This window comes from Mustela putorius, unplaced genomic scaffold (assembly GCF_011764305.1).
Source record: "Mustela putorius furo isolate JIRA1106 unplaced genomic scaffold, ASM1176430v1.1 tig00000127_pilon_pilon_pilon, whole genome shotgun sequence".
NCBI classification, from domain to species: Eukaryota; Metazoa; Chordata; class Mammalia; order Carnivora; family Mustelidae; genus Mustela; species Mustela putorius.
The window spans coordinates 10,090,536-10,104,908 of record NW_025421288.1 but is presented as its reverse complement, the minus strand read 5'-3'; the positions used below and the strand labels follow the sequence as shown (position 1 = coordinate 10,104,908).

The following is a 14,373-nucleotide window of genomic DNA, read 5'->3' as shown; positions in this document are numbered from 1 at the left end:
CCGCCAGCCTGGCCTCCAGTAGCCCCGTGGTCACTGCTTGGCCTTCACATCGGGCTTTTTCCGTGTAGTCCCAGCTGCTCCTCCAAGGTAGGCCTGCTTGCAAAGGAGGCCTCCAGGGAGCCCCAGCCCGTCCTGTCCCAGGAGGAAAGCCGCTGGTCCTGGGGTGGGGCTGCTGGGAGCCTCACTCAGAGCCTGGAGACCCCAACCCCACAAGGTCCAGCCCTCTTCCCCTGCAAGCCAGCTCCTCCCCTGGCCCAGCCCCTGTGTGCTCTACGGCGCTGGCACCCGGAGCCTCCCGGGGAGCTAGTCAGAGATCCGGGTTCCTGGGAATTCTCCGCCTCGGCCCACGGAGGGGCTCGAGGAGGCCCAGAGACGAGCGTGCAGCTTGCGGCAGGCGGCACAAGCTGGCATCCCTCCACCTCGTTACCCTCGTCCTTGCCTCCTGGTCCTTAGAACGCAGTAAGTTCTTGAAAGCTTCACATTCTCCCTACAGCCTCCCAAGCCCCGCTTCTACCCCGGCCCCCAGGAGAGCAGTCCTCTCCTTTCAAGGCCAACTTCCCACTTGGTCTTTTGATTCAGTTCTCATCTCTCGGACCTTGCTCAGTCCCGAACAGTCTTCTGTTCATTACGGTAAAAAACAACCACCAAAAAGTCGACGAGCGTCTGTTTTTAACTACTACCATTAGTCCTTTTAGGGCTAAGCTCTTTGAAAGAATGTTCGGGGGCTCTCTGCTTCTGTCCCACTTACTGTGATGTGTCCCACATCGCCGCCCTGTTCCCTTCTCAGGCAGAAGCAACCAGCAACCCCGTGATGACCCAAGCGACAGGCTCCGGTCTCCGCCACACTGCCAGGCTGAGAACACCCCTTTCACCCCTTTCGGTGCCATGGCATCACTGGGCCCTCTATCTTGACTTCCCCTAAAATTTCAGGGCACCCAGGTTCAATCCGGGGCCCTCTTTCCAGCCTGCTGGCTCTCCCCAGATGAGGACAGGCTCTCTGGGCCGCCTTCTTTTCATTCATGGCCAGTCTTGATCTCCATCCCATACCTTCTTCCCGAGCTCTGAACCAGAATCTAAAACTACCCTTTGACTCAGAATTCCTCTCAAACTCAGATCATCCACGAGCTCTCCTCTCCCTGTGCTCCCTATGACTTCCGCGTTCCCCCAGCTGACCTCGCCATGCATGCCAGGAGCCCGGGCATCCTCGTGGGCAGCCCTACCCTCTCCCCGCTCCGTCCTGTCAGCCCTAACTTCAATCTCTTCCCCACAGCCACCGGACAGCACCGGCTTCCTAGCAGATCTCTCCTTTTAACCTCTCCCCTCTCCAAACTGTCTATACGGCAGGCAGACTGCGTCTCCTAGAAGACAAAATGTGATCCCGCTTTTCCAACATAAAATCCTTCGATACCATTCTACTTCAGGGTGTAACACCCAGAAGAATGGAAAGCAGGATCTTGAAGACCTATTCGTACAGATCATCGTGAGGCTTCCTTTTGTGGTGTTGGCATCTCCTGCACACGTCCCCTGGTATCACCATGCCGACTCTGGTCACGTGGGGTAGCTTGTACTTGCCTCTCTCCATTTGCACGACCTTCAGCTTCCCGGCCACAGTGTCTTCTTGTCCCAGTTACGGCCCAAACAACCCACACAGAGACACACAAAGGTTTCCCGTACCGCCTTGTCACTTGGGGGCTACAGCCCAGGCCCCCTCACGCTGTCCCAGCGGGAGTGCCCTTGGGCACGAGCCTGCCCCAAATTGCTCCCCTACTTCTTGATGCTCAAGGAGCCCCTTCGTGGTGGTCTCCAGAGCTCTGAGCCGAATGTGTGGTTCCCTTCTTTCGTGGCCAGGGCTGTCTGTACCGACGTCTGTTAGGGCCCATCTCCCTGAGCTGCGGTCACCTGGGAACCTGGGGTCTCCCCCAGCCCCGGGAGCTTCTCCTGGGCAGAACTGGGTCCCGATCACCTGTCTGTGTATTCTCAGGACCCTGCTGAGGTGTTTCCCCTGGACGGCATTTGGTCAACCTTTTACCACAGAGTGAATGGTGTTCAATTGTGTTCAAGCCATTCTTTACTGGTCTTGTCTTATATATTGGCCCCTTCGGGCTGCTTCCGGTTTTTCCTCTTGGTGTAAATTGGCCTCTGTGTAAATTTTTTTTTTTTTTTAAGATTTTGTTTATTTTTTTGACAGAGGGAGAGATCACAAGTAGGCAGAGAGGCAGGCAGAGAGAGACGGGAAAGCAGGCTCCCTGCAGACAGACACTTAACCGACTGAGCCACCCAGGCGCCTTTAGAGTTGTGTCTTTAGGCCTAGTTACCAAAGTGATATTACCAGGGACAAAGGGCCTGGTTAGTTTCGTGGATCTCATTACACGCTGGCAGCTTGCCCTTGGGACAAGTCAAACATGGCGATGCGAGTCCTGGTATTACCTTGGAGCTCAGTGAGTCCCCAGAATTAGACAACACCCCTTTCCCAGCAGGGTATTGCTGGCCACTAAGATCCTGTTACTGTTGGGGTGCCTGGGTGGCTCAGTGGGTTAAAGTCTCTGTCTTCAGCTTAGGTCATGATCCCAGGGATCAAGCCCCACATCAGGCTCTCTGCTCAGGAGGGAGCCTGCTTCTAACTCTCTCTCTGCCTACTTGTGATCTCTGTCAAATAAATAAATAAAATCTTTTTTAAAAAGAAGATCCTGTTATCATCATGTGGACAAGAATTTAAAAATTTTAGGCCATCTGGAAAGGCTCGATGTACTGCGGAGAGCACATGATGTGGGATCCCCGCCCCAGCCCGCGGGCCTATCAAAAGCCCAGATGGAAGCTCTGTGTGAAGGCCACATCTGAGGTCACTATTTGCCATGGGATTGGATTGTCCTCCGTCGCAAGGCCCGCAGATGTACAAGATTCTTCTGGAAGATCTGGGAGTGAAAAATGGTGATGATTCCATCTCTTGACTCGCGACCTTCTGTCACTTGGGGAGAAGCTGCTATTTCAAGCCTGCTCCAGGGGAACATCTAACACCGCCTTGTAGAGACAGACGCATCCTCGGGCTCAACCCAGCTCTGGCTCCACAAGAACCTATCCAAGGGGGTCCCAGGGGAAGGGGGTCCCAGGGGAGGCACATTTGCTCAGCAGAGAAAAGAGCCGGTGCCATTCAGATTGCAGCGGGGAGGGAACAGGAGAGGGAAGAATGGCATAGGCGAGAGCGTGGAGGTGGGTCAAGTTCGAGCTGGTGCTGGGAAGTGAGGCTCCTGGGCGGTCCTGCACCGTTGTTCAGGGACAGCGAAATATTAAGGGGATTGGGAATGAGGGTGAATGAGGCTGCTCGCAACGTGGGGCTGGAACGGCCTCTTTGCCTCTCCCCGGCCCATTGATCATTTCTACACCCAAAATGGGAGGGATTCTCTACCTTTTTACAGGCTACTATAGGATTCCTTTCAATAGGGTGCCCCTCGTGCCTCCACGCCCGATAATTTGCATTTGCAGGGATTCAGTTCATGAAATATTGTCAACATGTGGTATGTTGCCACCTAACACACAGGCCACCTAGCGGAATTTGAATTTCACACAAACAATGAATCTTTTGTTTAGTATAAGTACTGCCCAAACATGGCATGGCATACTTAAACCTTTTTTTTTTTTTTTTTAAGATTTTATTTATTTATTTGAGAGGCAGGCAGAGAGAGAGAGAGGGAAGCAGGCTCCCTGCCGAGCAGAGAGCCCGATGCGGGACTTGATCCCAGGACCCTGAGATCATGACCTGAGCCAAAGGCAGCGGCTTAACCCACTGAGCCACCCAGGCGCCCCAACCTTTTTTTTTTTTTTAAAGATTTTATTTATTTATTTGACAGAGAGAGACAGAGATATAACAAGTAAAGTAGGCAGAGAGGCAGGCAGAGAGGGAGGGTAAGTAGGTTCCCTGATGAGCAGAAAGCCTGATGCAGGGCTCGGTCCCAGGACCCCGAGATCATGACCCGAGCCAAAGGCAGAACCTTAACCCACTGAACCACCCAGGTGTCCCACACTTAAATTTTTAAAAAGTTCTTGCTTTTCGTCTGAAATTCAGATCGCACCATGTCCTTGTATTTGCTAAATGTGGTAGCCCCAATTTTGAGGGGTCTGGTTTGCTGGACAGAACTGGTCGTGGAGGCTGCCCCAAGGAAACCAGACAGGGCTGGCAAGAGGGAAACCGGCAGGACTGGTGGACGCGGCTTGCCAACTGCGCGTCTGTGTCCTTCAGTCTCCCAGGGGAAGACAAAAAGCCTTCTCTAACCCCGTGGTAAAGCCAAAAGTACAGCCTCCGGAGAAGCCTAAGCCAGAAGACCCTCAGGTCTCTGGGGAGCCAGGCTTAGAGGTGATAGGAAGCCCCGGGGCTCCCCAAGTCAGAGAGCAGGGGCGGCAGGGAGGGGGACATCCCCGATGCTACCAGCCTCATGCTGTGCCATCACCATGGCACCTTCTCTGCCAAAGCCACCCTCTTCAGAGCAAAAGTTAGACCTGCAGCCAGAACCCACCGTGACCTTCCTGTTAACCCTCCTGAGCACAGCGGAGCCCACGGAGTCCAACAAGCCTGAAGAGTAAGGCTGCGTGTGTGCGTGTGTGTGTGTGCGCGTGCGCGGGGGAGAGAGGCGGAGGGGACTTCCCTCTGCTAACATTCAGAGCCAGGCCAGGACTCAGCCTTGGGGTGGGCAGAGGGAAGACCCTTGTACAGGCCCTGGGCCTGGGGCTGCCTCCGCCCCCTCCCCAATCCGCCCAGCCCACCCTCCCCCAACCTCTAGACTCCCTGGTCCCACCCTCTCTGTGTACTCGTCCCAGGGTCCTAGAGAACCAAGAGTGCCAGTTCCTGGACAAGGAAGACTGGGGCCCCCAGCGGACCTCAAAGGAAATCAGCCATTTGCAGAGTGATTGCAGGAGGTGAGCTGGCTGGGGACAGGTTGGGGCAGATAGGGGTGACAGAGTTTTTCCCCACTGAGGTCAGGTCCTGGGTTTGCATCTTCCATTCACCCTCCTCCTTCCCTCCTTCCCTTGCCTCTCACCCGTTCTGCTCTGAGTGACCTCCTCACTGGCCAGCGGGTCCCTTCCCCTCCGAGCATCAGTGTCCTCCTGTGTGAGCGGGACCTGCCCCTCGGCCTTGGGGGCCACAGCTCTTCGCCATCAGTCGACTGTGTGCCCGCACACCTGGTCTGCAAGCAGTCTCTGGCGGCCTCTAAGGGACCCCCCGCCCCTCCTTTCATTGCCCAAGAACCAGATGGGGAAGTTTGGTCTGTGAAGCAGCAGGCGTGGGGCGGTCTGGTCTCAGGGTGGGGCAGTGGGAGCCAGTCCCTCGGGGCTGCACGGGGAATCCCAGAGCGTGGATCTGGGTGGTCAGCACTTTCGTTCATACCCAGAGCACTCAAGCAGGGCTGGTTCCAGGCTTGACCCTCTTGCTAGCCTGGAACCTCAGAGAATTCGGTCAGCGTCCCCGCTGGAGCCCGACAGGGTGGGATGGCTAGCCTGCTCCCTGGAGCGGCCGGTCCTTCGCTTGCTAAAGAGGAGAAAAAAGACACGTCATCCCCGTCTGCGCCTGCTGCTGCCAGCCACTTGGGAAGAACAGTTCCGTCCCTGCCTGTGGCTTTGCCACGACGAGAAGACTGGGCTCCAGTGAAACCCTGTTCCCGGGCGGCTGCTCCAGGCCACACAGCTCACGCAGGAGATGGGAGCCGGGGCCGGAGGACGCTGCTTTGGACAAGAACCTGTGGGCTGAATGGATATTTTTCAATTCTAGACTCTGGGAGTCACTGAGCACTATCCAAGCAGACAACCGGGCCCTGGGGGAAAAGCTGCAAAACCTGGTAAGGTGCTCTGCCCAGGCCGCCGCCTCCCTCCCTCCCAGCCCTGCTAGGGCACCTCCCGCAGTCCTGCCTGGGGTCGCTACCCACCTCTGGGCGCTGCAACCTTCTGTTCCAGCCAACCTTGTCATATGAGAGCCTAAGGAAGGAAGCAAAGGCCCTCCAGGAGGAGGCGAAGGCTGTCGCGGACGGAGCCCAGGCTGTCCAGGAGGGTGCCCAGGCCATCCAGGGGGTGGCACTGTTCCAGGTGCAGGGGCAGCCCCACTGCTGCCCGTAGGGAGGAAGGGCACGCCTTCCCCGGCCCCTCCCTCAGCTCCCCGAGCCTGTAGCAGCCCAGCTCCCGGAAGGTAGCACTGTTCGTCCCGTAGCCTGGGGCTCCCATGTCCCACAGACACCAACATCAGCCCTGGCCAGGCCCAAGGCTGGAGACTAGACACTTCCCCGGGGAGCCATGCCAGCAGCTCCTCTCCAGGTCACAGTAATAAACTTGTCTGAAGCTGAGCCGCCACTCACCGCCTGTTTGTGGGCCCTTGGAAATCAGAGAGGTGGGAAGTCAACCTCTCCAAAATGAGCTTGGTCCCTGGGCCCCCTCGGACATCCCCCCCCACCTTACTCCTCTGGTCCTGAACACCCACCACCTCAGAGGGGGTTCCAGGTCTGGTCGGTGTCAGCCTCAAGGGCAGTGTCCCAGGGATAAGCGCTAGGGTAGGACTGGAAGGGGGCCACGCCCCTCTCCCCCAGGGATGGAGGCCCCTGGTCTAACTCCAAAGGGCAGAAAGAGACTAGGGAGCGGCAGTCAGAGCTGTGCCTGCCTTGAGACTTTGGATAAATCTCTTCCCCTTTGTAAGTCAAGTCAAGGGCAGGGATGGGGACTCCTAGTGGGAGCTCCCTGAGGGTCCAACACCCAACACCCGCCACACTCCTGAGTCCTCACACACTTCCCCAGTGGGACCATCCCACCCTTGGCAGCAACTGGCTGCCTGACTTCCCACTGAAGCAGAGAGAGAGAGAGAGAAAGAGAGAGAGAAAAAATTTCCGTACAACTAGACAGGGAGCATGCTTCAGTTCTGTGAGGAAGTTGATGGCGACAGTAAGATGACAGAACCAGTTTTAAGGAGGTTACAAGAAAGCAATCCAATCAAGAAATATCTCTCTCTCTCTCTCTCTCAAAAAAAAAAATATATATATATGTATATCAGATAGAGATCTGAGAAAACAGAAGGAATCCTGAAATAAGATCACAAAGTTAGATAAAAATTGGTCAATACCTTCTGGAAAAGTTTTTCTCAAAGCCCCGTAATTCCATGGGGGATTGAACTGCTTATCACTGGAACATTGCCCTTGTGGCTAACACCAACCAGACCTGGAACCTCTTCTGGGGTGGTGGGAGTTCAGGACCAGAGAACCAAGGCAGGGTGGATGTCAGTGGGGATCCAGGGACCAGGGAAGGTCTCATGGAGAAGCGACACTGCAGCAAAGATGCGGGGGACCTGAGGGAGGAGCCCCAAAGATGGCTGGGGGAACAGTGTTCCAGAAAGCCAGAACAGCAGACTGATGGTGAAATTGCCCTCTAGGAGCGAGGAAGAGTGAGAAGGCCGGGACCAGGCGAAGACAGTGGGGTTGCTGGCCAGTGGTGAGGGCTGGCTTGAGGTTTGGGATCCTAAACTTAAAGCGAGACCAGTGAGGTCCTGTGAGTCGGCAGGCCCATTCAGGGACAAGGGTACAGGTGCAGGGTGGGCAGAGAGTCAGGTTTTTTCCCCAGTGGAGGTGACCAAGACAGAGAGGAATAGGCGAGTGGAGAGGCTTTGCAAAGGGCTGGGCCGGAGGAAGGACAGGGAAAGTGGGAAGAGCTGGCACCGTACGTCAGGGGTCCTGGAGGGACCCGAGAACGCTGCCATCAGTGGGATCGATGAGCGAAGTGGGAAAAGAAAAGGAGATGAGTTTGCTACCTTAAGTGGTTTCCATCAGCCCCACAAACCAACATGTTCAGGGAGGGCCCCAAGGCCACACTGCTGTGGCGTGGGAGCAGAAAAAGCCTGTGACAGGGATATCTTGGGGACTCACTACCAGGCCTGCTTGTACGCCAGCATCAGGATTGCTGGGACAAATGCTGAGGTCACGCCCGTCCAGTGGGAAGTCTGGACAGGACCAAGAGAAGGAATCGGCGCGAGAGATCATCTCTGGGTGGCCTCTTTCATCTTGCGTCATGTATGTGAAGACTCTGCAGCGATAGCAACCTTGGATCCTGGGCCCATTCCCAGGAACCGGGATGTCTATGCCAACTTCAGTGCCAAGGCCACGTGAGAAGAGAATGATCGGAAGTACATTGAGGAGTCCATCGGGAAACCGAGCAAGCGACACCAGTACGACATCAGAGCCTACAGACTCGAGGGGAGCCTGGATAACGCCGGGCACCGAAATGGATTTCGTGAAATGTCCAACATCACTGACTTCTCCGCCAGTGTGGCCAGCTGGGGGTTAGCATCAGCGTTACCTGGACTGTCAGTCAGGAGAAGACCCCTGCCAACCGCGAGCCCTTTCTGGTGACAAGAGCCCTCATCCACACGAGTCTTCTCAGTGAAACTGGCGACGAACCTTCCAGAACAAAAACGAAGGGGACTAGACTTGCCGCCATCAAACCCCTCCCAGCCCTCCATCCTGCCTCCATGTTTGCCCCTTCTTGGCTCTCCTAATAGCTGTAACTTAAAGGGCAGAATATCAAGGTCACTTTTATCCCTCATGCCCAGGTAATATCTCTTGCTTTCTTTGGCCAGGGTCAAGTTCTTAATCTTCTTACAGCCCCCACCCCTTTCCTCCCCTGTCACTGAAGCGTCTAATACGTTAGCAGGGAGGGGTAGGGAGACACACCACTGTTTCCATTCAGTCAGGGGCCCCTATAACCAACTTTCTATTAAAAGGGAGATTTATCAGAATGGCTAAAATTAACAAGTCAGGAAATGACAGATGCTGGAGAGGATGCAGAGAAAGGGGAACCCTCCTACACTGTTGGTGGGAATGCGAGCTGGAGCAACCACTCTAGAAAACAGCATGGATGGGGCGCCTGGGTGGCTTAGTGGGTTAAAGCCTCTGCCTTCAGCTCAGGTCATGATCTCAGGCTCTCTGCTCAGCAGGGAGCCTGCTTCCTTCTCTCTCTCTCTCTGGCTACTTCTCTGCCTACTACTGATCTCTGTCTGTCAAATAAATAAGTAAAATATTACAAAAGAAAACAGCATGGAGTTTCCTCAAAAAGTTGAAAGTAGAGCTACCCTATGACCCAGCAATTGCACTACTGGGTATTTACCCTAAAGATACAAATGTAGTGATCCGAAGGGGCACGTGCACCCGAATGTTTATAGCAGCAATGTCCACAATAGCCAAACTATGGAAAGAACCTAGTTGTCCATCAATAGATGAATGGATAAAGAAGAAGAGGTATATATATAATATATAATATATATTATATATATTTATATATATATAATGGAATACTATGCAGCCATCAAAAGAAATGAAATCTTGCCATCTGCGACGAGGTGGATGGAACTAGAGGGTATTATGCTGAGCAAAGTAAGTCAATTGGAGAAAGACAATTATCATATTGATGAAGTTCTTGAACCTAGGTGAGGTTCGGAGCCAAAGGCTAAGAAAGAAAGAATTCTTAAGATGTCTTTGGTGCAAAAAGGTGGTTTATTAGAGCGCGAGGACAGGACCCGTGGGCAGACGGAGATGCTGCCCCGGGGATGTGAGGAGTGGCTTCTATACATAGGAGTTGGGTAGGTGAGGACAAAGAGGGTGTTCAGAAGGGCTATCAGGGTAAAGAAGACTGTCAGGATATGGAAGGCCTGGTTACTATCAAGCCAAGGCCATTTTCCCTCTAATGAGGCGCTAACATAAAGACAATTGGGAGTCTCCCGGTAAAATGTCACATTCCTGCTATCCAGCGTCCTTGTTAGTGAGATTTAGGTTTAGAAGAAATTTAACTCTATTTACTTTTCCTTCTACCTCAGCCTCCTTCAGTTTTGTTTATGGAGGGGAGGGTGACATTAGGGCTTGAGGAACTGAGTTCTGTGCCTCTGGAAACTGGGCTATTGATAAGGTAATTTCTTTTTTGTAAATCTCAAGGACATTTGTAAACCAAGGGAGACTCCTGCCTTGCAGGGTTGTGATCTCTGCAGGTTAACTATTTGTTTTTCCTTTAGGGCAGCCCGGGGTGCCTGAGGAATGTCACACATATTACCGAGGGGAGCGGGTGGAGACGGGGTGCAAGGCGCCAGCTTTTGCTTTGTCCCCAGCCGGCCTCCTGCTCCCTCATCAATATGATCTCCCTGATATGAGGAAGTTGAGAGGCAACGTGGGGGGTTGGGGGCATAGGAAAAGAATAAATGAAACAAGATGGGATCAGGAGGGAGACTCTTAATCTCACAAAACAAACTGAGGGTTGCCAGGGGGCAGGGGGTAGGAAGAGGGGGGTTGGGTTATGGACACTGGGGAAGGTATGTGCTATGGTGAGTGCTGTGAAGTGTGTAAACCTGGCGATTCACAGACCTGTAGCCCTGGGGCTAATAATACATTATTTTAATAAAAAATTAAAAATTAAAAATAAAACGGAGACTTATGAGGGGCACCTGGGTGGGTCAGTGAGTTAAGCATCTGCTTTCAGCTCAAATCCTGATCCCAGGGTCCTGGAATTGAGCCCCACATCGGGCTCCCTGCTCCTTCTCCCTCTCCCCCGATCCTGCTCTCTCTCTTTCTCTCAAATAAATAAATAAAACTTAAAAAAAATCAAAGTGAGACTTAGGAGAGAACCAAGCAGGAAATGCCCCTCCCCCCATCCTCCTGGTACAGCTTCCCTCACGGGGGCAAAATGGCCCTTCCCTGGAGACAAGAGCATCATGAAGGGATGACCCCATTCTTGGAAGAAAAAGTCCTTACTGCTTGGTCCTCCATTTATAACACAAAGCAGGGTAGTATTTCCATATTTAAATGTAGAACATGATATATATGGGTGTGCAGATTTGTGTTTTTTGTTTTTTTCTCCTAAAGGAGGAAAAACACAGCGGTTACTGGGAGTCAGATACGGGGTGAATAATAGTCCGGTTGGACATAAGGGTGAGCGAGGCAGGGCTGGCAAAGCTGGCGATCTGGGGCTCTCTGTTATTCCCTCCTTGTCACTGCAGGGTCCTCTGTGTTCTGCCCACCCTTGGTGGGGGGCAGGGAGGTGGATACCGGTCAGGTAACAGGTGGAAGCGCGTTGTAGAAGGGGCAGTCACCAGAGTCCTGTGGCTTTGGTTTAAAAGACACACACGTACATGTGGCGGTTTAGAGAGAAGAGTTAGCTGGTCGACCTGAGCGTGGTACTGACAAGGAGCTCCTGGGAATGTATTCTAGCACGTCGCTAACGCGGGTCTTCTGATACATTAACATTTTTCAAGAAGCAAAAGAGAGAAGCTTAGCTTTTAATCCTATCTGTAGTGCTTCTGAGCCTTTGTCTTTGCAGAAGCCCTTGTAGGCTTCAACTGTCCCCTTCCCATCTCTGCTCTGTGAGGAGATGGGACAGCCCCGGTGTCAGAACCCATGTCATTTTGTGTCTTCGTGTCTATTCTCTGGGTGTGAGATACACCTTTTCTCTCTTAAGATTCCTGAGAATTACTTTTTCTTTTACAATAAAAAAACAAACCCCACCTTCGTCCCTACACTTTCCCGGCTGTGTCTGGCTGTTTTTAATGTTGGTTACACCAGGCCGCCCGTGGTTTTTGCCTGCCACAATGACTTTTCACTGTCACGTGCAGTAAGTTCAGAGCTGGACAGCTCCTCGTGGTAAACAAATTGTTTACCCCCTAGAGAAGCTCCTATAAATCAACCAAACATTCCTAAGATCAATTCTTTGTGTTTCTTTTAAATTCCTATGTGCCTTTTCATTCTTTTCTTTCCTACCAAAAAAAAAAAAAAAAGGAAAATTTTTAAAAGACAAAGGAAGCTCAAGTTTACTTGTTCAAGGAATTTTGAGAAATCTGTTTTGAGTCCTGCTGCCAAAGAGCTCTTCGCTGCACTTCGGGTGTTTGGAATCTCAGGATGAAGGCATTCCCCGGAGCTACAGGTTTGTAGCCCTCCCCTCCCTGCGCTCCAGACCTTGGCTTTGACTTATAATGCTAGAACACTGTCTCAAAAAAGGTAATGTTCAGGGAGGGGTCACACCTCCCACCCAGCCAAGATGGGTGTCTACAGCTGTGCGGACACCAGCTGACTCCAACAGCCAGAGCTGGAGATCTCAGATCTCACACACAGCTGTCACACGCTCTTGTCCACATATCCTGTCTGGAACATCCCATGTTTAAAAGGCAAAATTCTTCCACGAGCAGGCGGTGTAGAACATGCAGCAGCTGCTTCCTCGTGTCCTCACCATGTCTGTTCTTTAGCTTATCAGTGGATCTTGGTGTCCCTCCCACTGCCTGCCTGTCGCTCTCGGCCCGCAAGAACGACACGGAGACACGCGTGGAGGCAAACTTCTTTAATGGCTTCTTTTTATCTTCCCCCTCTGGCGCAGCACAGCACGCAGCTCCCGCGGCCCCGCTCGGGTGCGGCCGCCGCCTCCAGGGCCGCGCGCCGCCCCTCGGCGCCCCCCGCCGCTGCCACAGTCCGGGGTGCGGCCCCCTTGGGCGGGCGAGGCTCCGCCCGGCCTGGCTCCCGGGGGCCCGCCCCTCTACAAGTCCATTCAAGCATATATACACCGGCAGCTTAGCCCGCCTAGCCAATCACCGCAGTGCTCATGCACCTCCCGCGTGAGTGGACCTAAATGAACAGCCAATCATATTCAGTCCCTTACAGCTCTTATAGTAGGCCTCCTGTACTGGCTCCCGACACCTGCCTCCCTCCTGTGTCCTCACGAATGCATCTGCTCCCTACCCAGATGGGCTTCTGATAAGATCCAAGGTCATATGTGGAGCGCTGATAATCACCCAGCCAGAAACTGTGGCTTCCTGGTGTGCCTCCCTGAAGTCACTGATCACGCTAGGCCCCCTCCGTAGTCCTGCCACACTAACATGCTAATCCTCCCGACCGGGCAGCATGCAGGGAGATGGACATGGAGAGTGAGGGGCAGGTGGTGCCCACGAAACAGGGTTGTGAGCAGGAAGGAGGCTGATCTGAGACTGGGCAGTGAAATATCTCACACACACACAAACACACCACACACACACACACATTTTCCATGGCCTGGCTCCCCCAGCTCTTCGGGCATCTTTGGGACAATCAATGGCTGCCAAAGGCCCAAGGCAGGATAGATGATGGTGGGTAGGAGGAGTCACAGCCCAGGGAGCTCCTCAACCCTGCCCAGCTCTCTGAGGCCCAGAGGAGGCTCAGCATTTGTGCGGAGGAAGTACTCTCCCTCTCCCTGTGCACATGCTGGGCCATTTGCATTGGCCCTTTTGCCCCTTGCCTTCTCAACCTTGGAGGATCCCCTCAAATGTTCCCTCTTAGAAGTCCTCATCCTCCCCAGGGGAAACACACTGGTCCTCCCTTTATAGGGGCGCTTACCACATGGTTGAGCCCAAAGCCTGCCTGTCTCCCTACTAGACTTGAATTCCTGGGTCTCCCAGGACCTGGATCTGGGCACCTTCTCCTCCTCAGGGGCTGGCATGGGTCTTGCACAGAGCCAAATGAATGAATGAAGTTTGCAGGAGTGAAGGAGTGAATAAACGAATGGCTAGATGGGTGGGTGGATAGGTGGATGGATGGGGGGCAGGTAGCTGGCTGGCCGGCTGGCTGGAGCGGTGGACTGACAGATGGCTCAATGGATGGATGGAAGAGTGGGTTGGGGGGTGGGTGGGTAAAGTAGGATGGACGGATGGTTGAAGAGACGAATGGATTCCAGATCAGGTCAGGGGATGGAGGTCACCTAGCCAAGGAACAGTGGCCTTCCTTGGCTCTGACCTCTAGAATGGCCTCCCTCTCTTAGAATTCGATGTCCTCCCATAAGCTGGGACCCCTACAGGATACATAAAGAGAATTCTTGTAAATCCCTCTTCACATTTTAGGGATCCAGATGAGGCAGGAGTGGCTAAAACTTATTGAGCTCCCACTAGGTGCCCGACACTGGCTAGATGTTTCCATGGATACAGTCTTCTGAAATGGAAATAGCATTAGTTTTGTGAAATAAGCCTATTATCCCTATTTCACAGCTAAGAAAACAGGTTTAGAGAAGCTAAGTGAATTGCCCAACATCACACAGCCCATGTCTAGCAAGGATGGCAATTTGAACTCAAAACCTCTTCCAGCAGCCAGGGCTGGAAATGCTGGAAATCAAATGACACTGAGGAGGGGCCCCTGGGTGGCTCAGTTGGTTAAGGGTCTGCCTTTGGCTCAGGTCATGATCCTGGGGTCCTGGGATGGAGCCATGCAAGGGACTCCCTGCTTAGTAGGGAGTCTGCTTCTCCATCTCCCCCTCTTCCTGCTCACTCTCTCTCTCTCAAATAAAGTCTTTAAAAATATATATTAGAGGGGCACCTCTAATGGGTGCCTGATTGGATTATAGCCTCTCCCTTTGGCTCAGGTC

At 53.3% G+C, this 14,373-nt stretch overlaps 1 protein-coding gene and 1 pseudogene across 1 annotated transcript; both read left to right on the top strand.

Annotated features, from left to right (window-relative positions):
* The first annotated feature begins 2,402 nt into the window (after window positions 1–2,402).
* Window positions 2,403–6,323, top strand: LOC123388300. The gene is made up of 6 exons (XM_045067763.1): window positions 2,403–2,438; window positions 4,130–4,348; window positions 4,465–4,571; window positions 4,810–4,908; window positions 5,759–5,825; window positions 5,941–6,323. Exons 1-6 carry the CDS (start codon window positions 2,403–2,405, stop codon window positions 6,097–6,099), a joined length of 687 nt encoding a protein of 228 aa, XP_044923698.1. The 3' UTR covers window positions 6,100–6,323.
* Window positions 6,324–6,878: 555 nt separating this feature from the next.
* On the top strand, window positions 6,879–8,844 carry LOC123388299 (annotated as a pseudogene).
* Window positions 8,845–14,373: the final 5,529 nt, after the last annotated feature.